The 25,899-nt window shown below is 37.7% G+C and overlaps 1 protein-coding gene and 1 pseudogene across 1 annotated transcript in view; both read left to right on the top strand.

Annotated features, from left to right (window-relative positions):
• LOC102864680 overlaps positions 1-1,194 on the top strand; it is an 8,684-nt pseudogene extending 7,490 nt beyond the window's left edge.
• NAA16 (N(alpha)-acetyltransferase 16, NatA auxiliary subunit) overlaps positions 1-25,899 on the top strand; it is an 82,106-nt gene that overhangs the window by 8,447 nt on the left and 47,760 nt on the right. The window contains exons 2-7 of the mRNA XM_006884568.1: positions 9,070-9,154; positions 11,668-11,772; positions 12,908-13,065; positions 18,432-18,566; positions 24,331-24,484; positions 25,076-25,195. Of these exons, the coding sequence (XP_006884630.1) occupies positions 9,070-9,154; positions 11,668-11,772; positions 12,908-13,065; positions 18,432-18,566; positions 24,331-24,484; positions 25,076-25,195 (757 nt within the window). The remainder of the gene's footprint in view (positions 1-9,069; positions 9,155-11,667; positions 11,773-12,907; positions 13,066-18,431; positions 18,567-24,330; positions 24,485-25,075; positions 25,196-25,899) is intronic.

Genomic DNA, 25,899 nt, shown 5'->3' with positions numbered 1-25,899 from the left:
AGTTGGTGGTCTGTTCCACAGTCAGCTCCTGGCCTAGTTTTCACAGCTGATATTGAGCTTCTCCAGTGGTTCTTTCCAAAGATGTAATTGATCTGATTCCTATGCATACCATCTGGTGAAATCCAAGTATATAACCTGCGTTTATGTCTCTTAAAAAACATATTTGCTATGAATAAGTCATTTATTGTACAAAATTCAATCATTTTCTCTCCAGCTCCATTTCTATCACCGAGTCCATGTTTTCTAACTACTGAATCTTCTTCTCTTTTCCCACCTTTTGCATTCCAGTCACCCATTATTATCAATGCATCTTGATTGCATGTTTGATTGATCTCCGATTGTAAAAGTTGATAAAAATTTTCTATATCCTCTTCCTTGGCTCTGGTTGTTGGTGCATATATCTGAATGATAGGGGTATTCACTGGACTTTCTTGTATGCATATGGATATTATCCTGTCACTCACAATATGGTACTTCAAGATGGATCTAGCAATGACAGAAGTTGGTAGAACCTTGAATTTCTTTATTTTTGGTATTGGCTATGTATATTTGGATTATAGTCATATTAATGTTTTTAAAATCAAGATAAGTGTGTAACCTTTTACTGTTCTTATTTAATCTGTATGTTGGGCAAATAATGAGAAATACTGGACTATATATAAAGAAGAATGCAGCATCAAAATTGGAGGAAGACTTGCTAACAACTTGTGTTATGCACATTACATTCTAACATTAAAAAAAGACCAGAGGTGGGACTTGGGATCTGACAGGCTGTTCCTCAGGATTATCAAGGAAACCCAGTGTTTGCTAACAGAGCCTGTTCCCCAGATTAAAGCAGAAACAGTTGAAAGCAATGCTTGTTATTTTCATGTGTTCATTGCTGGCCCCCAGGACTCACTCCTCTGAAGGAGGTTTAAACTTGAACCATTCCTTCCAGAAGAATACCCGGTGACAGCTCCTAAAGTATGTTTCATGACCAAATTTATCACCCAGATAGAAAGAATATGTTTAGATATTTTGAAAGAGAAATGATCTCCAGCACTGCAGATCTGCACAGTGCTGTTACCAATCCAGGCGTTGTTAACTGCTCCCAATCCATTAGCAAATGATACAGTAGAGCAGTGGAAGACCAGTGAAGCTGAAGCCATTGAAACAGCGAGAGCATGAACTAGGCTGTACGCCATGAATAATTAAATTGGTCTGATACTCTAGTGTGCATCACTTCTTCTGTTCTGCCAAAACTTCTTCCTTTTTTTCTTTTGTTTGCATTTAATGGGCACAGTCTTAGAGACATTACAGAATGAAAAACCCGGACATCTTCAGTCCTTTGCTGCATTTTAGCAAGAAAAAAAAAAAGAATCTTTACAGCTCGACCAATAAACAGCATTATTAAGAATGGAATTAAAATTGAAGTTGTTAAGGATTTAATTTTCCTTATATCTGTATAATCAGTACTCAGGGAAGCAATAATCAAGAAAACCCATGGAAACACAGGAAATTGGAAGAGTGCTGTTGCATTGTGGGAATTGCAAGCAATATAATGAAGTAAATTATATATGAACTATTGAATGAAAACCTATTTGCTCTGTAAAATTTAATTCAAATCACAATAAAAATATTTGTTGTTATGTGCCATTGAGTTGCCTGCAACTCATAGCGACCCTATATATAGAACTCTGCCCTATCATGACCCAATCTCACTGACTCTGACACATCTTACCCCGTTCCCCAGTTGTCATGTTAGTCCATCTCCTCTGGGGTCTTCCTTTTCTGCACTGTCCCTCCACTGCTCCAAGCATGTTTTTCTACAAGGACTGGTCTCTCCTGCCATGTGCCCAGAGTATGTGAGACAGAGCTTCAAAATCCTTATCTCCACGGAAAAACTTGGGTTTCACCCTCTCCAGTACATTATTCTCTTGGCAGTCTATGTTCAGTACTCCACCACCACAACTCAAAGGCATTGATTCTTTTTCTGTCATCATTAGTCATTGTTCAGCTCAACAACATGACTCTTTAGCATTTTGGTAAGGCCCTGACTGCAGACTTTCCCAGTGCAGTTTTTCATCTTTTGATTGCCTGACTGCTGGTGATTGTGGCACTCTACTGCAATATTTAGAGTCTCTTCTGACATCTATCTTGGCATTTTCTTCCTTCTCTGACTTTGTAATGAATTTTTGTATTCTTTTTGGATGAAATTCTTGATATTCTCCCACAGCTAATCTGGACTTAATTCATTAGTGTTCAAGGCTCCAAACCTATTCCTGAGTTGGTTTTAAAATTCATGAGAGATAGACTATAAGGTCAAATTTTTATTCCTGTGGCTATGATTTAACATTCTTTAGTTTTAATTTGAACTTGCATATGAGTAGTTGATGGTCTGTTCCACAATCAGCACCTGGCCTAGTTTTCACTGCTGATGTTGAACTTCTCCAACAGTTTTCCACAGATGTAATCACTCTGATTCCTGTGCATCCCATTAGGTGAAATCCATGTGTATAGCCTGTGTTTATGTTTCTTATAAAAGGTGTTTGGTAGGAATAAATCATTAACTGTCCAGAATTCTGTCATTCTATCTCCAGCCTCATTTCTGTCAGCAAGTCCATATTTTTCGACTACTGATCCTTCTTCCTGATTCTCAACTTTTGCATTCCAGTCACCCATTATTATTAATGCATCTTGATTACATGTTAGATCAATTTCTGACTGATCAGTTTCTGTTGATAGAAATCATCTATTTCGTCCTCTTTGTTTGTAGGCACATAAATGTGAATGATAGTGGTGTTAATAGGTCATCCTTGTATGCGTATGGATATTATCCTATCACTCAGTATCGTATTTCAAGATGGATCTAGAAATGGCCTTTTTAAGTATGGAAGCAACCCCTTTTTTTCTCACCTTTTCATCTCCAGCATAATAGATCATATGATCATGGGATTCAAAATGTCCCATGCCAATCCATCTCAATATGTCAATATTTATGTATTCCATTTCTTTCTTTACAGTGTCCTGTTTTTCTACATTCATGCATCGCACATTCCATATACCAGTTAATTTCTTCTTAAAACTGTTTCTCCTCCTTTGTGTTTCCAAATTTGAGGGTTCAATTTCATTTGCCATATCTGTTAGTCTACTCTAAGTGTACTCTGCTTGCATAGGATTTTCAAAGGCCAGTTATATTTCAGAAGTGGATGACCAATCCTTCTTAGTCTGTCTTAATTTGGATGCACACTGTTAGAAGAATATCTGACAGATAGGTATTTTTACCTAGCAGGTGAAAGACACTTCCCATGCAGAAATAACCAATACATTCACTGCCCACACATCCCAAGCACGTGTGACTTGTCTCTACCCTTTCCATGCTTCCTCCCCATTTCTTGCACACCCGGCTACCTGGTCAAACCCTCCCTACCCTCGCCACCTCTCAATATGAACACCAGTCACTTCAGGGATGCCTTGCGCTATACACTGCTACTGGTTTCTCATGCTGTTGTCCATCTCTTGTTTAGGAGGATGTAAGTCCAAATCCCATGTACCAACTTCAGAGAAAGATTTTTGCTTGAGGCTGTCCCAGGAATTGATGGAATACCAGTTGATGTACTTCAGCAAACAGATGCTGCCCTGCATGTGCTCACCAAGTTGTGCCAGAAAATCTGGAGGACACCTGCTTGGCCAACTGATTGGAAGAGATCCATATTTTTCCCATTCCAAAAAGAGGTGACCTGATAGTGTGGAAATTCTCCAGTATCACTAATATCACACACTAGCAAAATCCTTCTGAAGATTATCTAGAAAAGAGTTGAAGAGTACATTGACAGAGAACTACCGGAAATACAGGCTGGGTTTAGAAGAGGTCGTGGCACAAGGGACATTATTGCCAATGTCAGATGGATCTTGGCCGAAAGCAGAGAGTACCAAAAGAATGTCTCTCTGTGTTTCATTGACTATCCAAGAACATTTAACTGTGTGGATCACAATACATTGTGGCTAACCTTGAAGAAAATAGGAATCTCAGAACACTTGGTTGTGCTTATATGAAACTTATGCTTGGACCAAGAAGCTGTCCGCAGAACAGGGCAAGGAAACAGGAAAGGAGTGCGTTAGGGATGCATCCTGTCCCAGTACCTTTTCAGTCTGTATGCAGAACAGATCATTCAGGAAGAAGGGCTTTACTATGAGGTAGTCAAGATTGGAGGAAGACTCATTAACAACCTATGATATGCAGATGATACAACCTTGCTTGCTGAGACCGAAGAAGACCTGAAGTGTTTGCTGCAAAGGTCAAAGACTGTAATCTTCAAAATGGTTTGAAGTTCAACTTCAAGAAGACAAAGATTCTCACCACTGGACCAACTGGCTGCACCATAATAGATGAAGAGATTGAGGTTGTTAGCAATTACAACTTGCTCAGATCCACAATCAACTTTTTTAAAAAAAAATTTATTTTATTAATTTTAATGAACATTTACAGAAATTTTGGATTTCCATTCATTCATTGTTGCATTTTCCTTCCTAACCACCCCTCCCCCCCAGTTCGCTCTTCTCTTTGAAAAGGAAGAGAAAAATTCTTTCATTGGTATACAGCTTCCAACATTCCCCCCCCCCGGCCAGTACACTCCACTATGCAACCTTCATTCTGGACTCTTGTCATAAACATAATACCCAATCATATATCTCTTTTAAACTGTTCTCTCCCTCATCTGTTTCAGTGTAGTAGACATAATTTATCCAGTTTTTCCTCAGTCTCATCCCAACCCTGATGTCAGTCCCATTCTGCAACAGTGGCACTATGCAGTATTTGTCCTTTTGTGACTGAGATATTTCACTCACCATAATGTTCTCCAGGATCACCCATTTTGAATAATATTGCATGAGGTCCTTGTTTTTCAATGCAGTGTAATATTCCATTGTGTGAATATAGCACAGCTTCTCTATCCATTCGTTTGTTGATGGCCACTTAGGTTTTTTTCCAACTTTTTGCTACACAGTCAACACTCTTAACACCAGCAGTCAGAAATCAAAAGATGAATTATATTGGGAAAATCTGCTATCATGGACTGTTCCAGAGTACTGAGAAACAACGATGTCAGTCTAGATACAAAGGTGTGCCTAATCCAGGCCATGTTATTCTCAATTACTTGTTATGCTTCAGAGAGTTGCACAGTGACTAAGGATGACAGGAAAAGAATAGATGCCTTCAAGTTGTGGTGCTGGAGAAGAGTCTTGAACTTACCATGGACTGCCAAGAAAACAAGTAAGTCTGTCTTGGAGAGGGTCAAACCAAATCTTTCCTTGGAGGCTAGGATTTTGAAGCTCCACTTCACTTATTTTGGGCACGTGGCCAGGAGAGATCATTGGTCCTTGGAGAAGGACATCATGCTCGGAAGGTTGGATGGACAGTACAGGAGAGGGAGACCCCTGGTGAGATGAATTGATATAGTAAACTGGGATGAAGTGAGTTGGTGTGTCAGAATTAGTGAGACTGGCTCAGGACACAGAAGGGTTCAGAGCTGCTATATATAGGGTCGCTATGCATTGCAGGCGACTCAATCAACAACATTCTGTGATAGGTTTGGAAGCAGGAGTGGCATCCACTTCCTAAACAACATGGCTTTGAAAACTCTATGAACTTTGATAAATGTTTGTAGTTGTAGAGGTTCTTCAGGCCTTTTGTTTACAGGGTCCCAATGAGTCAAGCTCCACTCAATGGTAGTCAGTAAGAACAATAGCAACAACATGTTTCCTTATTCTGGTTAGACAGTTACTTTGTCTGTGTGGAGTTCTGTTGGCCTAGTGGTAAGAAGCTGTGCTGCAATCTCAAAGGTTTGTAGTTTGAATCCACCAGCCGCCCCATGGGAGAAGGATGGGCAGTACCCTCCTGCACAATTAACTGCAACTGCATCAACAGTGTCAGCTCTGGGTTGGTTCCAACTCAGTGACACACAACAACATGTAGAAATTAGTAGGTTGGAGTTATTAAACAATAGTTTAATAGTTATTTAGGCCCTTTGGATGTATTATTGTTATAAGACAGGACTACTCTCTTGGACATACTTTCTAGTTGGGAAGACAGATAAAAAGAGAGGAAGAAGAATTTCACTGTGAAGAAAGTAAAACTGACACTATGTGAGTGATAGCAGGCTGACAGTATTAAGTAGAGTGGCCAAGTCAGTGACATATGAGACTTGAACAGTAAGAGTCACCATAGGAATATCTGAGGTAGGCATATTAGGTCTAGAGAATGGAAAGGCAAGCTCTTGGATGGGAATAGACTTCACATATGGCAAAATAAAACACACTGTCTTCCTGGACAACATATGAGGGAAGAAAGTGAGGTGTTCTTTGTGATCAGTGACTCCTGACAACAAACATTCATTACTTAGCCTGACTGGTGCTATTTGTTTAGGAATAAATGCTACTTTAGTTTGCTGTAGACAAGTGATGAAAAGACCAGAGTCTTTGGACTCAGTTTGTGGGTAAGCCGAGCTGCTTATAAATGAGTGTTATTAACTCCTGGTTTTAGTTTCTACATTTGTAAAGTGGAGGTAATAACACCTACCTTAAGGAATTGCTTTGAGAATTAGATACAAGAAGTTGTGTATAAGCACATACTAGTTGCTCAGTTGATTTTATTGTTGTTGTTAGGTGCTGTTGAGTTGATATGATTCATAGGGACCCTGTGAACAACAGACCTGAACCCTGTTCTATCCTGTGCCATCATCTTCGACACACTTGAGCCCATTGCTGCAGTCATTACATCAGTCTTTCTTTTGTTGAGTATTTCCTCTTTTACTCACCCTTTACCTTTCCAAGCATGATGTCCTTTTCCAAGGAGTAGCCTCTCCTAGCAATGAAGGGGTTTAGTAGTAAGGAATTGTGCTGCCAACACAATTGTACACAGTTTGAATCCACCAGCTGCTTCATGGGAGGATGGCAGTCTTCTGTGCAACTTGCTGCTTCTGAAAACCTGCTGAAGGGTCAGCAATAGGTTGGTTTTGACTTGAGGATACCCAACAAATAACAACAGCCGCAACATGCCCAGATTATGTGAGATGAAGCTTTGCCATTCTTGCTTCCAGGGAGCATTCTAGCTACTCTTTTTCTAAGAAATAGCTGTATTATTTTGGCAGTCAGTGGGAGATTCAGTACTGTTTTACAAAACCACAGTTCAAAGGCATCAATTATTCTGCATTGTCCACCTCTCAGAGACATATCAAGTGATTAAAAAGACTAATGGCCTGGATCAGGCACATCTTAGTCTTAAAACTGACATGTGTTCCTCAGTGTTTTGGAGAGGTCCTTGACAGTGGGCTTTACCAGTGCAGTGTATCTCCTGATCTCCTGACTGCAGATAGCAAGGGTCTTGATTGTGGGTCCAAGTAAGATGAAGTCGTTGACAATTTCAATAGTTTTTCCATCTTTCATGTGTTGCTTATTGGCCCAGTGGTGAGAATTTTTGTTTTCTGATATTGAGGTAACAATCCATATAGAATGCTGTCGTCTTTGTTCCTCTGCAGTAAGCATTTCAACTCTTCCTCACTTAGAGCAAGTAGGGTTGTGTCATCTGCAAAAGGCAGGTTATTGATGAGTCTTCCTTCAATCCTGGTTCTATATTCTTAGTCTAGTTTCTTGAATGATTTGCTCAGCATCCAGAGTGAATAGATATGGAGAAAGGGGTACAACTTTGGCAAATACTTTTCCTGATTTTAAACCAGATTTTTACTTTCCTCGGTTCAGACAATAGCTTCTTAGTCTAGATAAAGGTTTTATTTGAACACAATTAAGTGGGATACCCATTCTCTCAATGTTAGCCATAGTTTGAAGTAGCAATTATTTTGTGTTCCTTGGTTCCTTTCTTGTAAGAGGTTTTTTTTTCCTTTTTTATTATTTTGTGTGCACCATCAAATCAGATCTGACTGGTACAGGAGGATATTGCGCCTCCTTCTCCGGCAGAGCATCTGGTGGATTCGAACCGTGTTCCTCTGGGATTGCAGTGCAGCTTCTTGCCACTAGGCCACCAGAGCTCCCCTCTTGTAAGAGTTTTTAATGTGCTAATGTGGAATATAAAGGTGTTTAATATTGTTTTTAAGGATCTCATAAATTGTTACCCATGGAATTTTACTTGTGAATATGAAATGAAGTTCTTTAATAGTGTTGAGTCAACATTAAATTCTGTGTTTTTTTCAGATGTCTTTTTTAGTTTGTTTTTATAAAAGCAGTTCTAGAACAGTTTTTCAAGGAACATGAGAAAAATAAAGCATGTTGTAACTGATATAAAATTATACAATAGTTTTTTATCACCTTTCATTTTTTTAGAATTAGTTTTGGATCTTAACTTTGGAAAAGATTAACTTTTTTGTGATTTGAAAGTATACAGAACAAATTGATTTTCCATTTCACATATTGTTTTGTGACATTGATATCACTCTGTATCGTAATACCACTCATCCACTTCTTGCTGTGCTTATCATTTCTGTTCGTTTTTTTCTATTACTTTTTAACTTCTGAGCTTCATCCCTGGGCACATGCTGCTCTTTGGTCTTATATGCTCTTTGGTTTATTATGGTCTTATATGCTAAGGAGTTCATACCTCTCCGGTGTTATTTTTATCTTGAAAGTCCTGTTTATTGTTTGGCTGAAAGTTGATAACCAGGATGAGTTCATTTCTAGGCTTGAATGTCTTAAGGTTCATAGTCTCAGAGGTTCCACCAATCTCTATCAGACTAAGCTTGGTCTTTGTATGATTTCTAGTTTCTTGGGAGTTCTGGTAGTTTCATTCACCTGTGCATACTCTTTCATCTTTCCTGTAACTGATAATGCCAGATTGTGTATGTGATATTATTTACCTTTGTTGTCTGTGACTCTTGTGCACTTTTACTGTGTTTATGCTTTCCTTAATGAAAACTTACTGTACAGGCCTTACTTTTGCTGTATATTGCCTTTCGCTTCTCCCAGTTTCATGCTTCTTACCTACTTGGTGATTTTCCCTGCAGTAGCCTGTTTACCAGCAAAGAATGTTTCCTTCTGTGTGTATATTAATTTTATAAAATGACTTTTTATATTTCTTTACAGAAATGTTATGAACAGAAGCAGTACAAAAATGGGCTCAAGTTTTGCAAGATGATTCTTTCAAACCCCAAATTTGCTGAACATGGAGGTATTGTCTCATTTGTGAGAGAGAACTTTGTTTTCTGGAATTCTAATTGGAAATTAGATAGAAAGTTTAACCATGAAAGAAGAAAGACTTTATTTTGAACATTTCGAGTTCTGTTTCATGTGTCTTACTGAAGATTAATTTATTTAAACTAGTTTTAGGTGTAGTATTTTTACATGAGGAGTAGTTGGTTAATTTTGTTAGGCCGAAAAGTGGACAAGATATTTAGACATATACCCCTGCTTTTTGAAAGTTTATCCGTACAATTTGTGTGCCATATGCTCTTTACATTAAGGAAATTCTAAATTGACTATTCTGTTATTTGGGGCGGTATCCCTAATGTTACCCATGTCCCTTTACGTTTTGTGTTATTTCAGGTATTATGACAGTGCCCAAATTGCATATCCACAAGTTTGATTTATGTGGGCACAGAATTCTAACCAAACCCCTGATTTTGGGGATCATTTGGGGGGAATCCTGTGTGATGAATGGCTCCATATAGTGTTTTAGTTTAATAAGATTGATGAGAGGAAAAGGTAAAGGATCTTACCATCAGGCAGGTGAACCATAGCAGCATCTTTGTATCCCAGGCATGGCTTCTTCACTGGATCAAGCTGCAGTGCAGTACAGATTTGACAGAGCTTATACTTCAGTGATACTTCTCTCAGAATGGCTCCAAATGATTTCTGTACTGCAAAATAAATCCAACTCTGGAAAACAAACAGTTCATTTCACGCCACTTTACTTTCCCAAACTACCTTCATTAGTACCTGTTTTCTCTACCTGAAAGAAACTTGAAGAGAATTTTTGCTTTTATGACTAGGCGAAAAGTGAAACTAGCATTCAGTGTTTGTTTTGTTTTTTACAAAGGTTTTTAGGAACATTCTACTTTTGTATAGCAGGGGAAACCTGTACCACTTTTTTCTTTTTTTTTTGGTACCACTATTTTTATAGACCTGAATTTCCTTTGTTACTTTCCATCGCATTTAAGTATAGCTTAATTTCGTGTGTGTGTGTGTATAAATCCAACAGTATTTGTAATTTGCCAGCCCCTGAGTGTCTGATAGATTTCACGTGTCCACTTTATACTCATACTTGCCCTTTTTAGTGTTAGGTAAATTTGTTTCCATTCTTAGATGATTGAATTGACTCCTACTAAACCACAATACAGCCATCTTTGCTTACTGCATGTGCAACTTTGAATTTACTGAAAGACTTTAGAACTTTTTCTTCCATTAATAATAAGGCTAAATAAGAGCGGTCAACATAAATTACCTCAAAGACAGTTAGGAACAGCTTTTGCATGCAACCTGGGCACTGCTACACTGAAGTTGTATTATGAGCATAGAGTAGGACTGTTTCTCCTTTGTTAGGTATGTGCTTTTTATATATCTACTGACCTTAATATGTAAACATGATACTGCTAATTTACTGTTAGATTGCATATTGAGTTGTATTTCTAGCACTTGTGTTGGTTGTGGTATCCTTTCTCACTGGTGGCCAGTGTGGGAAGGAGAGATCAGGTTAGACATGAAAATAATCACAGAATACTTTGAAAACCACCAGTCTTCCAGGATGGAGGATTATTTAGAAAATTGTTTGATCCTAAACCATCTTTCAGGGAGCTCTGGTGCCTCAGTGGTAAGGAATTGTGTTGCCACCACTAAGGTACAAAGTTCTCATCCACCAGCTGCTTTGTGGGAACAAGATGGACAGTCTTTTCCTGAGTAGTTTATTGCCTCTGAAATACTGCAGGAGGGTCAGCTATGGTTCAGTTCCACTTGAGGATACACAACCACAACGAAGCATCTTTCATTGTTGTACTCTTGAAATACAAACTGATAATAATTAAGTGGAATAAACTTGCTGTCAAAACCAAGATCTATTCCAGTATTGACAGTGCCTTCAAACTTTGAATATATCTTAAGGATGATTAACCACTTTTGTTGGGTGTAGATCAGATATGCTAGTTAGAACTAATTTCAATTGAAAGCCCTGGGGCTGCTTAAATATATTTAATTCAACACAGACTCTGATGTCTGCTGATTTTTTTAGAATAATTGACAACTTTAATAAAATCTTTTAAAGGACAGATAATATTTTAGCAGCATAGTCCTAGTATAGTAATTTCACAAAGAATTCTATGTTTTAAGCAAATACTTGTTTTCACTGAATACACTTTCCCACTTGAGAGGACTTCACAACGATGAATAATGGTCGAAGGGAGAGTGGGAGTTAATGCTTTGAGGCACTCAATTTGTGAGGGAACAAATAGTGGTGATGGTTGCACAACATCGTGAATAATTATTGTCAGTGAATGGTACAAATAAAGATGCTGGAAATAACTAGTATTTGATATTTGTATATTTTAATCACAATAAAAAAGGAATAATAAAGCATTGGAGTGATAATCCTGTAGATCTCAAATACTATAATAAAAAAATAAGACTTATTTTTTTAAAGATAAAATAAGACTGTTAAGTGTTACATAAATAGGGATGAAATTATTTTTTCAGAAACATTGGCTATGAAAGGATTAACATTGAACTGTTTAGGAAGGAAAGAAGAAGCGTATGAATTTGTTCGTAAAGGACTGAGAAATGATGTCAAGAGTCATGTCTGTATCCTTTGACATTAGTTGAATATTTTAATTCATCTTCTGTAATTTTAAATGAAAAAAAAGTTTCCTACTAAAAATTTCAAACTTAAACAAAAGAGAATTTCATGAACTCTTTGTACCTGTTAATCAATTCTATTCCTCAACATTCTGTAATACTTGTTTTATCTATTCTCTTTCTCCTTGGTTGTTTTATTTATTGGTGTCCTATAGAAAATGTTTATATACTATGCATGTGTATTTTTAGCAGTTGTACTTAATTAGAGAGGAAAGTTTCTTTGATGACTGTGTGTTTAAAACCCATTGTTTTTTCTTACATTTCCATAAGCAGCTTTTGCTCTGAATAACAGCATTGTTATTTACCTATATAGTAAAATTTGGTAAATTTTTAAAAGAACCTTATTTTATGAAAGATTTTATTTAATATTAGATATGATTTATTGGTTTTTTAGCCTGGTTTCTGTTTCAATGGGACATGATTGTTAACTTCACTTGATACTTAGATTTAGCTGTGTCGTATTTTTATATTGTTAGCCTGGAGCTTAGGGATCTCTCAACATACTAAATACTTGTTTCTCTATCCCAGTGCTTACTCCAAGGTGAAAAGACAGGGAATGTAAGTACTATAGCTTTTGTTTGTTTTATTTTTGACTTTAGAATATGCTCAGTATATCAGAGATGCAGGATAGAATAGGGTTCAGATCTATTGTTCATAGAGTTGCTGTGAGTTGTAGTCCTCTTGACAACACATAAAAACAAGACTTGATCAAATTTAGTGTTTTTGATCTTTAATATTGCCACCCAATTAAATAAGTAGGATCACATGTCATTTTATGCTTACATGGATGTAAATAATACAGTTTTAAAAGGGAATTGCCAACTGTACATTATTCTGCTTCATGTATAGCAATGAGTAAAAGTAAATATTGAATGTTGATGAATATTATATGCAAACTGCTAAAACTAATTAAACTAAAAACAGAAAGTAAATACTGAGGCTACTGGAGTTGTGAAATGAGTATAGAATGTGAGTTTTCTAGGTTACTTTAAAAAACTGAAAATTGGCCATTTTGTTAAGTTTTATGTTAGATGTATACCATAGTATGTTCTAGTATTTGTGAATTTCCTTAACTTATTAGGTTGGCACGTGTATGGACTCTTGCAGCGTTCTGATAAGAAATATGATGAAGCTATTAAGTGTTACCGAAATGCCCTCAAATTAGATAAGGACAATCTGCAAATACTGAGGGATCTCTCTCTGCTGCAGATCCAAATGAGAGACCTCGAAGGCTATCGAGTAAGTACTTTGTCTTAAATCTGTTTTTGCAGTAAGTATCATTTAAAAACATACGAATTTAGAATGAAGTTAGCATAGATTGAGTTCAGGAAGGTGTGCTTGCTCGTTGGAGTTTGGATGAGAAGGGAAAAGTCTGTCTGGGACAGCTCTATAAAGTTGTGGAACTTCATCCTTTCTGATCAAGAAAGACAACAGTTACTTCTTTATTTTTTAGAATATCTCTTATGTATAAAATTTTGTACTATATTCTTTATGGATTTAGCATTTACAAATTGATCAACCAATAAAGCTTTCTAATTGAAATAAAAATACCAGAAAGCAAGCTAGTTACCTTCGAGTTGATTACCAGCTCATGACAACTTAGAATTAAGCTCTGCAGGATTTTTGTGGCTCTGAGTCTTTGGCAATAGATTACTAGGCCTTTGTTTCAAGGCACCTTTGAGGGGGCTCACATTTTGCCCCTAAAATTATAGATGATGATCTGTCTTAACAATGGCAGCAGTGGTGTTTATGCTACAAGAGTCCCATTGTATGTTTAGGTGTTTCCTCTGGCAGTGCCTACCTTGCCTGCTTTTGTTCTTGACAGTAAAACAATCACACTACGGGGTCCTTTGTGGCAATGTAACTATGGTAGAATTCCTACAATAGTTTTATAAGTAGCAAATTTAAGTTTAAAAAAAGCTGTTTAGGATGTTCAGTTACTACAAGAAATTGTCATTGCCCAAAGATAATATTAAAAGACAGCCCTAAAGCATGGACTCCAAGGACAACTTTTAGTGACAGCCCGACAGTGAGCCTTACATATTATTCTTGCAACCTCATTAAACAGACTAAGACAGATCTCACCTGATGGAATGCCTAGGAATCAGATTGACTAAAATTGTGGAAATAAATCGTTGGAGAGCTTCAATATTAGCAGTCAAAACTAGGCCAGGTGCTGACTGTGGAATGGGCCACCAGTTACTCATATGCAAGGTAAACTTGAGAAGAAAAAAATGAAATCCACAAAAAGCAACATATGATCTTGAGTCTGTCCCACCTGAATTTAAAAATCATCTTACTAAGTTTGAAGCATTTAATGGAGGAAGAATGTCACAGTTTCTCCCAGGCCTGATCGCTCTGTGAAAAATCTGATAACATCTAAGGCCACCAGATCAAAGACCAGACAGTGGATCTTGGTAAAGCTCTGGGCCTGATCACAAAAGCCCAAACCCAAGTTAATTAACAGCCCCAAATTCTGAGCAAAATACCTTCTTCCCTGTTGTTGTTACATGCCATCATGACCCTATATGCAACAGCCCTAAACCCTGCTCTATCCTGTGCTAGCCTCACTCTCTACCTACTCCAATTACTCCAGTCACTGAATCAATCCACCTCATAGAGGATCTTTCTCTCCTTCGCTGTCCCTCCACCCTCCCAAGCATGATGTCCTTCTCCAAGGAATGGTCCCTCCTTGCAACATGTCCAAAGTATGCCAGATGAAGCTTCAGAATCCTTGCATCCAAGGAGCAGCCTGGTTTAACTCTCTAGGATAAGCCTGTTCATTTTCTTAGCAGTCCATGGTACATCCAATACTCTTAATCCAACACCATACATAGCTCAAAGGTGTAAATTCTCCCTTCTATCCTCCCTAGTCATTATCCAGCTCTCTGATGCATAGCAAGTGATTGCAAAGACCATGGCCTATATCAGGTGTACCTTAGTCTCAAGAGTGACACTATTGCTCTTCAGTACTTTGGAGAGGTCACTAACAGCAGACTTTCCCATCACAATACGTCTTTTAATTTCCTGGCTGCTGGTGCCAAGAGTATTGACTGTGGAGTCAAGCAAACTAAAGCTTTGAACAATCTCAGTCTCTTCACCATCCATCCTGATGCTGCCAGTTGGCCCAAGTGGTGAGAATCTTTGTCTTCTTGATATTGAGCCTCAATCCATATTGAAGACTGCAGTCCTTGACACTCTGCAGCAAGCGCTTCAGGAGCTGGAGTCAGAAAATCAAAAGGTCCAGACTCGCTCAGCATTTCTTAAGCTCAAGGAACTGAAGAACGAATTCAAACCTCGAGTTGCTATACTTAAGAATTCTTTGGACAGAATATTAAAGGATCCAGGAAGTATTAAAAGAAGATGGAAAGAGTATGCAGAGTCACTGTACTGGAAAGAATTGGCAGACTCAGAAGAATTATATGAAACAACATATGAGCAAGAGCCTATGGTGATGAAGGAAGACGTTCAAGCTGCTTTGAAGGAATTGGCAAAAAATAAGGCCCCAGGAATTGATGGTATACCTGTTGACAGATGCTGCCCTAGATGTGCTCACCAAGTTGTGTCAGGAAATCTGTAGGACAACCACCTAGCCAACTGACTGAAAGAGATCTATATTTCTTCCCATTCCAGTGAAAGGTGACCCAACAGAGTGTGGAAATTACAATATCATTGATATCACATGCAAGCAGGATTCTGCTGAAAATGATCCAAAAATGACTGGAACAGCACATCAACAGAGAACTGCTAGAGGTATAGGCTGGGTTTAGAAGGGGTCGTGGTACTAGGGATATTGTAGCTAATGTTAGATGGATTTTGGCTGAAAGCAGGGAATACCAGTGGAATGTCTTTCTGTGTTTTATTGATTTTGCAAAGGTGTTTGGCTGTGTGGATCACAACAAACTGTGGCTGCCTCTGAGGAGAATGGGAATCTCAGAACACTTGATTGTGCTAATACGAAGCCTCTACTTGGACTAGGAGGCAGTCGTCAGCACAGAGCCAAGAAACTCTTCATGGTTCAGAATTGGGAAGGGTGTATGCCAGGGATGTGCCCTATCTCCAAACCTTTTCAACCTATATGCAGAACAGATTTTCTGGGAGGCTGGGCTGTATGAGGAGAAGTGTGGCATCAGAATTGGAGGAAGATTCATCAACAATCTGCATTACACAGATGGCACAACCCTGCTTTCTGAACCATCTTCCATAGTTCTCCCTAAAACCCCTATAAAAAGAAACTGCCTTTGACTGCCAGAGCACCATATTTACCTTCTGCCAACCTCTGTGTCCAGTAGGTCACTTCACGTTCCTCTCTGATCGCGGAATAAAGGTCTGTTCATTTCTTGGGACAGCTTCTTTTTTCTCTCTCTTGCTCTCAACTCTTCTATCTAAAGTTTAGCACCAGTGTTTGAATACCAGAAAAAGTTATTACAAAGACAAAGGAGAAACCAAAATGGATGTCAGATGAGAGACTGAAAATTGCATGAGAACATCAAGAAGTCAAAACAAAGGGAAGAGAGATTGAAGTAAAAGAACTGAACAGAAGATTTCAAAGGGCAGCTTGAGAATACAAAGCAACACATTATAAAGGAAAGTACAGAGATCTGGAAGTGAAGAGTAAAAAGAGAAGAACTTGCTCTAACATTTCTCAAGCTGAAAGAACTGAAAAACAACTTTAAGTCTCAAGTTGCAATACTGAGGGAAGGAATGCTATGGCCAAAATCTTGAATGATCAAAAACATGAGTGAATGTTGAATCTTGAATTATCAGAAACATCAAAAGAAGATAGAGGGAATACACAGAGTCACTGTACCAAAAAGGCTAGGTCAACACTGAAATATTTCTGAAAGTACTGTATGATTAAGAGCCAATAATGATGCAGGAAGAAGTTCAACTTGCTGTGAAGGCATTGGCCCCAAGATTTGATGGGACACCAGTTGAGATGTTTCAAATTACAGAGTTAGTCCTGGATGTGCTCCTGAGTCTGTGCCAGAATTTAGGAGGACAGATACTTGGCCAAATAACTGGAAGACATCCACATTTGTTCCCATTCCCAAGAAAGGTTGAATTTATTGAACAAATCATTAATAGTACATTCAAGCAAAATATTGCTGAATATCATGCAAAAATGACCAGAATAGTATGTAGAGATCTAGAAGAAGTTGAAGCTGGGTTTAAAGAGGTCTTGACACCAGGGATATGATTGCTGAGCTGAGAAAGCAGAAGAAGGTCTATTTGTGCTTTATTGATGATGCAGAGACATTTGACTCTGTGGGCATAGTAGATTGTGGCTAGCATTGAGAAGAATGGGAAACTGTGCTCATGTGAAACCAGGCTGTGGTGCGACTAAAATTAGGAAAGGTATGTTTCAGGATTGTATCCTTTCTCCATACCTGTTCAGTATGCATGCTCAGCAAATTATTCCAGAACCTCGATTTTATGAAGAAGATTGTGGTATCAGGATTGGAGGAAGACTAATGAACAGCTTACCTTATGTAGATGGCAAAACTTTGCTGGGCTGAAAGTGAGGACTTGAAAAGCTTGCTGCAGAAGATCAAAGGCTACAGCCTTTAATATGGATTACATCTCAATGCCTGGAAAACAGTAATTCTCATCACTAGATCAGTAGACGACATTGTGATAGATGAAGAAATGATTGGAATTAACAACAGTTTCATCTAACTTGGATCTATAATCAACAACCTTGGAACCAGCCATCAGGAGATTAGGAGATGTATTGCCCTGGGGAAGTCTGCAGTCAAGAACCTGTCCAAATTACTGAGGAGCAGTGATAATAGCCTGAAGACCGAGATGTGCTTGATTAAGCCCATGATCCTCAGTCCCGTACTGTACAAATGAGAGCTGGACAGTAAATAAGGATGAGAGAAGAATTGATGCCTTTGAGTTGTGTTAGAGTTTGAGTTGAAGAATATCCCATGGACTGCCAAAAAAACCCCAAACATATGTATTTCTTGGAGAAAGTACAACCAACATACTCCTTAGAGGCAAAGTTGGTAAGGCTAGATCTCACTTACTTAGGACATGTTTCTAGGAGAGGCTGTTCTTGGAGAGTGATGTCATACTTTGAAAAGACAGCAAAAGAGAGGAAGACCGTCAGCCTGATGGCAGTGACTACAGCAAGGGGTTCAAGCATGTCAGAGATGAGAAGGATGGCACAGGATAGGACAGGGTTCAGATTTGTTGTTCACAGGGTCACTGTGAGCTGACACATAAAAACATAAGATAGAACTCTCCCCTAGGATTTCTGAGATGAAATTTGTATAGGATTTTCAGGAAATCTTGGAGTGGCAGGTGAGCTCAGACTGCTGATCTTTGGTTAGCACTTCAACACTTTGCCTCCTACATCCAAGAGCTCCAGTTTAAAATAAGTGTAAGTTGCACTTTTGTTTTCTTGTAGAACTGATGTTTATTGATTGATTACAGAGGTATTAAGTATATTTGTTTTTTGTAAAGGTGTAAGAAAAGATAATTATTTTGAGAAGTTTAAACAACTTAAAAAAAAAAACAACAAACACACTACAAAACCCCCCAAAACCCAAACAAACGAAACCTACCCCACAATTTATTTATTATTTACTCTTTTGAAGGAGACAAGGTACCAGCTTCTTCAGTTGCGCCCAACACAGCGTGCTTCATGGATTGGATATGCTGTTGCATACCATTTACTGAAAGATTATGATATGGCACTAAAACTGTTGGAAGAATTTAGACAGACTCAGCAGGTAAGAACTTCTTTACTGTTGTTCTATTTTTACACACTGAAATAATCATAATTCTTTATCTCATCTGTTTCAATGTAGTGTTCATTATTTATCCCCTCTTTTCCTATTTCCCCACCCAAACCCCATGTCAATCTTGTTTCATAACAGTGGCGTTATGCAGTGTTTTTCCTTTTGTGATGGAGATACTTCATTCAGCATGATATCCTCCAGGGTTACCCTTTTTGTATAATAATTTATGAGTTGTTTTTCAGGCCTGTGTATTATTCCATTGTGTGACTATAGCACAACTTCCCTATCCATTAACTTGTTGATGGGCACTTGGCTTGCTTTTTTCTCTTTGCTATTGTGAATAACGCAGCAGTAAATATGGCTGTGCATATATCTTGTTTGGGTGGAACCTGTTCTCCTACCAGTCCATGGTATATTTAGTACTCTTCTCCAACACCACAGATCTATGGACAATACATTTTCTGAGTGAACATATTTCTCTTGGATAGATTCTGGAATGAATGAAATTCTGTGGGCTATATGAGAAGTCTTATGTTTTAACTTTTTGGAGGAGCTGCCCGTAATATTTTCCAAAGTGGTTGAACAATTTTATATCCCTACTATCTGTGTTTAAAGAAATTGTCATTTCTAAACATTCTCACCAAAGATTATTATCCACCTTTTGGATCTAACTTTATGAATAGATATATTGTGCCATCTCAGTGTATTAATTTGTTTTTCCCTAATTCCTAAAGATATTGAGCATTTAAAAAAATAGATACTGGTTTCCATACAAAATTGGTTTATATTGTGCTTCACACTTTCCTTCATTGACATTACGTTTCATACAGTCATTCTCATACATTGTGTTTTAATCACCATATGAAATTAATCACCATTGCCCTGCTGGATCTTTCCCATTTCCTTTACCTGCTATCTCCATCCACCAAATTGTGTGACCTTGTGATTACCATTCTGCTCTTAACCCGGTCCTCCCTTGGGCCCCCATAAACGATTTACTAGTTACCCTTCTGTTTTACAATAATTATTTCATGCAGTATTTGTCAGAGTGGTAGTAAGCATTTTTAATGTGCTTTTAAAAATTATTTTAATGAAAGTTTACACAGACTTTGGCTTTCCATTCATTCATTCATTGTTGCACTTTTTTCCCTGGTCTAACACCACATCACCACCATCACCCCCTCCCCCACCCCCTGCCAGTTCTCTCTTCTCTTTGAAGAGTAAAAGAAAAATTCTTCTTTGTTACACAGTCCTTCCCCCCAAGTCCACTCCACTATGCAGCCTTCATCCTGGACTCCTGTCAGGACAATAATACCTAATCATATATCCCATTTAAACGGTTCTGTCCCTCATCTGTTTCAGTGCAGTATACATAATTGATCCCATCTTTCTCAGTCTCCCCTCAACCCTGATGTCAGTCCTGTTTTATAACAGTGGCACTATGCAGTATTTGTCCTTTTGTAACTGAGATATTTCACTCAGCATAATGCTCATTTTATAGAATATTTCATGAGTTCCTTATTTTTTCAATGCAGCGTAGTATTCCATTGTGTGAATATACCACAGCTTCTCTAGCCATTTGTCTATTTATGGGCACTTGGGTTATTTCCAGTTCTTTGCTATTGTGAACAAAGCCACAATAAACACGGATGTGCATATATCTGCTTGGGTGGCAGTTATGGTTTCTTTGTGTATTACCAATAGTGGAATTGTTGGGTCAAATGGTATCTCTATTTGCAACTTTTTGAGAAAGTGCCATACAGCCTTCGCCATTTTATACTCTCACCACCAGTGAATAAGGGTTCCAGTTTCTCCACAACCTTGCCAGCATTTGTTGCTTGCTATTTTGTTAAATTTGGCTATTCTTACTAGGGTGAGATAATATCTCATAGTTGTTTCGTTAATGTGCTTTTTGGATGGTTAAGGTTTCTTTTTGAGTGAAATGTCCACCTAAATCTACTGCACATTTTTCATTTGTGCTGTTTGTTTTACAACTAAATTGTAAATATTCTTTATGTGTTCTGGTTACAAGTTCTTTTCAGATAGATGATTTGAAAAGAATTTCTGCTAATCTTTGACTTGTATTTTTAATGTGTTTTTTTCTGATTTCTTACATTTCTTAATTCACTTTTTTGGCTAAAAGGAAGTGGTGTGAACATAATGCCCTTTTTACCCTCTTTGGTTTGTTTTATGTAGAAAGTATTCCTTCATCTTTCGTTTATATTCTTTAGTGCTAGGACTATGTAAGTATATACTTCAGTGAAAACCTTCAACTCAACTTTCTAGACTGTGGTTTTCTATTATAATTTTTTTAAAGTTGTGATTTTAGTAAAAGTTTATATAAAGAGTTGAGTTTCCATTCATTCATAGATGCACTTTTCCCTTCACTCCTCCAATTCACTTTGTAATACATGTCCTGTTTGTATTGTTAATTGTCCAGGTTGTTGTCATATGCATGTTGTCTAATCATCTTTCATTTCAGATTATCCTTCCCTTCACCTATTCCAATGTAGTGTTCGTTATTATCTATTTTTTCTTAACATTTTATTGAGCTTTGTTGTTGTAATGATGTTTTTAAAAAAGAAAAGGTGGTGTGTTTTTTTTTTAATTCTGAAGAAAAAAGTTCAGCTTATCAGTTTTTTCTTTTACTAACCATAACTTTGTTTTAACAGTTAAAAAAATCTTTGACTAATATCAGATCACAAAGATTTTCTCCTATTTTTTTTTTTTAAATTTTACTGGTACAGGAGGAGATTGTTCCTCCTCCAGACTAGCAACTGGTGGAATCGAACTGTGCACCTCTGGCATTGCAGTGCAGCTTCTTGCCACTAGGCTACCAGAGCTTGCTTCTCCTGTTCTTTTAAAACCTCTTTTTTATTATTTTAGTTACCACATTTGTGTGTGTGACTCATTCTGAGTTAATTTTTGTATGTTATATGGGTTCAAACATGTCAGCTCATGTGGATGGAGCAGGATAGGGCAAGGTTCAGGTCTGTTGTTCATAGAGTCTGTATAAGTCATAGTTGACTTGATTCTTCCTGACTACAACAAAAACAATGTGTCTGAAGTAATTTTTTTGCTTTCCATCTTCTAGAAATTTCATTACTTATTATTGCAACATCATTTATTGAAAAGACTATTTTTTTTCTGTTGATTTGTACCTTTGTTAAAAAAATAATTGACCATAAATATAAGGGTCTATTTTTGGACTTTATATCCAAATACATTGACTTACATGCCTATTCTTAATGCTAGCACGACACTATCTTGATTACTATAGCTTTATAATTGTTATTGTTAGGTGCTGTAGAGTTGAGTATGACTCAGTGACCCTGTGAATAAGAGATCTGTGCACTGTTCTATCCTGAGTGATCCTAACACTTCCTCAAACAAAAAGAGCCTCTTGTAGCAGCCACCGTGTCAGTCCACCTAGTTGAGGGTCTTCCTCTTCTTTGCCAACCTGCCACCCTTCCCAGCATCATGGCCTTCTTCAGCAAATAGATGACCAAAGTATATGAAGCAAAGCCTCATCCTTCTGGCCTCCAGAGAGCACTCCGGCTCCATCATCTCTTTGTTCTCTTGGCTGTCCATGTTCAGTGCTTTTCTCCAACACCACAACTCAAAGGTGTCAGTTCTTTTTCTGTCAACCTTATGCACCTTAGTTCTCAAACTGACATCATTACTCCTCAGTAATTTTGAGAGGTCCCTAACTGCATGGTTTCCCCGTGCAGTGCATCTCCTTATTTCCTGATGGCTGGTACCAAGGATCTGCATGTTGCTCCAGTGGTAAGAATCTTTGTTGTCTTGACATTGAGATGCAATCCATACTAAAGTTTGCATTCCTTGATCTTCTGCAACAAGTGCTTCAAGTCTTCCTCACTTTCAGCAAGCAAGGTTGTGTCATCTGCATAACTCAGATTATTGATGAGACTCCCTATAATCCTGATGCCACGATTTTCTTCATAGATTTCAGCTTCTTGGATAATTTGCTCAGCATATAAATTGAATAGGTATGGAGCAAGAAGACAAGACTAATTAATGCACTCCCTTCTCAATTTTAAACCATGCACTATTCCCCTGCATCTGTTCGCTTAACAGCCTGCTGGTCTAGGTATAGGTTCTGCATAGATACAATTAAGTGCTCTGGATTCCCATTCTTCTCAAGATCAGCCACAACTTGTTATGATCCACACAGTCATATGCCTTTGCACAGTCAGTAAAACACAAGTAAACATTCTTCTAGTTTTCCTTTTTTAAAATCCCCCCCACCCCCCAATAGCTTGTTCATAACAATCCTTTATAAAACTACACATCTGGGTGACCTTTTTTTTTTGCATTTTTAAAAAAATTTTTTGTGTCCACTGTCAAATCGGATCTGAATGGTATGGGAGGAGATTGTTCCTCCTTCTCCAGCAGAGCATCTGGTGGATTCAAACCTCTCTCCTCTGGGATTGTACTTTCAGCTTTATAGTAAATCTGGAATTTGAAAAGTATGTCTTCCTTTTCTGATATTATATTGGTTTTTCTACCTCCTCTACATTTTCATTTGTACATTAGCATCAGTTTATCTGCAGAAATGCTTACTGAGAAGATTTGGTAAATTGTTGAATCTTTGAATCAAGTTGAAGGATTGACCATCCACTTTTGAAATAATGGGACTTTGAAAGCCCTATAAACAATAGAGCACACTTAGCCTTAGCAGATAGGGGAACTGAAGCTGAGCCCCTCAAATATGGAGGAAAATTACCATCCTTAAAATGAATGTTAGGAGAGACTGTTCCTTGGAGAAGCATATTGTGCTTGGAAAGGTGGAGGTTTTGTGAAAAGGAGGAAGTCCCTCAATTAGATAGATCGATGCAGTGTGCTCAAGTGTGTCAGAAAGTGTGCTGATGGCACAGGATAGGAGCGGTTTCTGATCTATTGTTCTGAGTCTATTCAGGTCTATTGGTTACTACTGTAGGTCATACTTGATGACGCTTAAAAACAACAAAAGTAATGTGTCTTCTAACCTGTTGACAAGGAATGGTGTCTTCATTTATTTAGATCACAGTCTTTTTTTTGGCAGTTTTTTATTTGTCTCATGTACTGATGTTGCTTCTGTTAAATTTCTTAAGTAATTTGTTCTTTTTGCTGCTGGTAGAATGAAATTGCTTTCATAGTTGGTTTTTTCCTTTGGGTTGTTTGTTATTCACTCATTGCTGTTGAGGTGTAACTGACTCATAGCAGATCCTCCATTGGATTTCCGAGGCTACAAATTGCACAGTGGTAGATTGCCCATCTTTCTCCCTCAGAGCCACTGGTGAATTTGAGCCGCCAGAGAGGCATATGAGTTTTAAATTAGCAATGTACCTCCTTATTATGCCACTGAAGCTTTCTTACTTGTTGCTAGTCTATAGAAATATGATTATTTTAAATTGATCTTGTTTCCTATGACTTTACTAAAGTTCTTTACTGACTCTCCTGGCATTTTTATAGATAATATAGGAGTCTAAATACTTTTATACTGGTTTTTGATGGATGGAATTTGCTGACCTCTTCATTTTACTATAGCCAAAAGTTCCTCCACTTCATTATTTGTTTTAAAGAGTATGTTGATCCTTTGTGCTGGTGATCACTCTTTTACTTTTAACTGGGTTGTTTTTTTAAAGTCTATGTTGAGTCTCTTGAGAATGTACTTCATAATTAAAGATTTTTAACTACTTAATTTAATTATAAATCAATCAGTTAATTTGGTGATTCTTTTTTCTTTCTTCAGATTCCTCCTAATAAAATAGACTATGAATATAGTGAACTTATATTATATCAGAATCAGGTGATGAGAGAGGCAGATCTGTTTCAGGAATCCTTGGAACATATAGAAACATATGAAAAACAAATATGTGATAAACTGTTGGTGGAAGAGATTAAAGGTAAGTTGGTCTTTTATTGTTTTTTTTTTTTAATGGCTTCCAGTAAAAAGCACACTACATACTTTATTCTGTCCTAGCACCTAATGAGTAAGGAACTACACACATATATTCCCAGTTTAAATCCATCAGCTGCTCCATAGAAGATGAGCAGTTCTTCTTATGTAATTTGCAATCTCTGAAAACTCAGTGGAGGTTCAGGTAGGCATTGGTTCTAACTCAATGGCACATAACAACAGCAAGCTATAAGTTAATCTGTGCCTAGTTACATAAATATAGCAACATGCCCCAAGGGAAGCACATAGAGTTCTGAAATAAGCATCTAATACTCTGTTGTGATGGGCTATCTCACCTAGTCACAGCTGACCCTCCACCAGGTTTTCAGAGGCAATAAATCATAAGGGAGGAGGTTGTCCATCTTTCTCCCATGATGTAGCTGGTAGGTTAAAACTGCATATATGCCTTTATGTTGGCAGCGCAGCTCCTTACCACGAGGCCACTGGAACTCCCTAATACTCTAGTAATGCTTAGTGAACTATATGGAAACAGAAAGGTCCTTAATGTTTTACTAATGTGTCTTTAAACTTTTATTAGGAGAAATGCTGTTGAAATTGGGACGATTAAAAGAAGCTAGTGAAGTGTTCAAAAATTTGATTGATCGGAATGCAGAGAACTGTTATTACTATGAAGGCTTGGAAAAAGCACTCCAACCTAGTATGTAAATGTTTTTCTCATCTATCTTTTCTTAGGTAGTATTTGAAATGGAAAAAAGCTAACTTGAAGACATATTTTTAGTATTAGCACTTGTTGGTTTGTTTGGTTTTTTTTTCTTTTCTTGGTAGCATAACTCTCCCCCCCCCCAATTTATTATTAATTTCAGTGAAAATTTATAGAGACTTTGGATTTCCATTCATTCGTTGTTGCACTTTTCTTTCTTCCTAACCTTCCCCTCTAGTACATTACCCTCTTGGAAAAGTAAAATTCTTTCATTGTTTTACAATCCCTCCCCTGAGGTCCATTCCACTATACAGCCTTCGCTCTGGACTCCTGTCATGACAAAAATCCCTAATAATTTTCCCTCTTAAACAGTTTTCTCCCTCATCTGTTTCAATGCAGTATACATTATTGAACCCATCCTTCTCCGTCTCCTCCTAACCCCGAGGTCAGTCCTGCTTTACAACAGTGGCACCATGCAGTATTTGTCCTTTTGTGACTGAGATACTTCACTCAGCATACCATTTTGAATAATATTGCATGAGTTCCTCGTTTTTCTTTTTTTTAAATAGTTCCTCATTTTTCAATGCAGCATAGTATTCCATCGTGTGAATATACCACAGCTTCTCTATCCATTCATTTGTTGATGGGCACTTAGGTTGTTTCCAACTCCTTGCTATGGTGAACAAAGCCGCGATAAACAT

Source organism: Elephantulus edwardii, unplaced genomic scaffold (assembly GCF_000299155.1).
Source record: "Elephantulus edwardii isolate Elephantulus edwardi_28Jun2011 unplaced genomic scaffold, EleEdw1.0 scaffold00036, whole genome shotgun sequence".
Taxonomy (NCBI): domain Eukaryota; kingdom Metazoa; phylum Chordata; class Mammalia; order Macroscelidea; family Macroscelididae; genus Elephantulus; species Elephantulus edwardii.
This window is presented reverse-complemented; position numbering and strand designations above follow the sequence as displayed.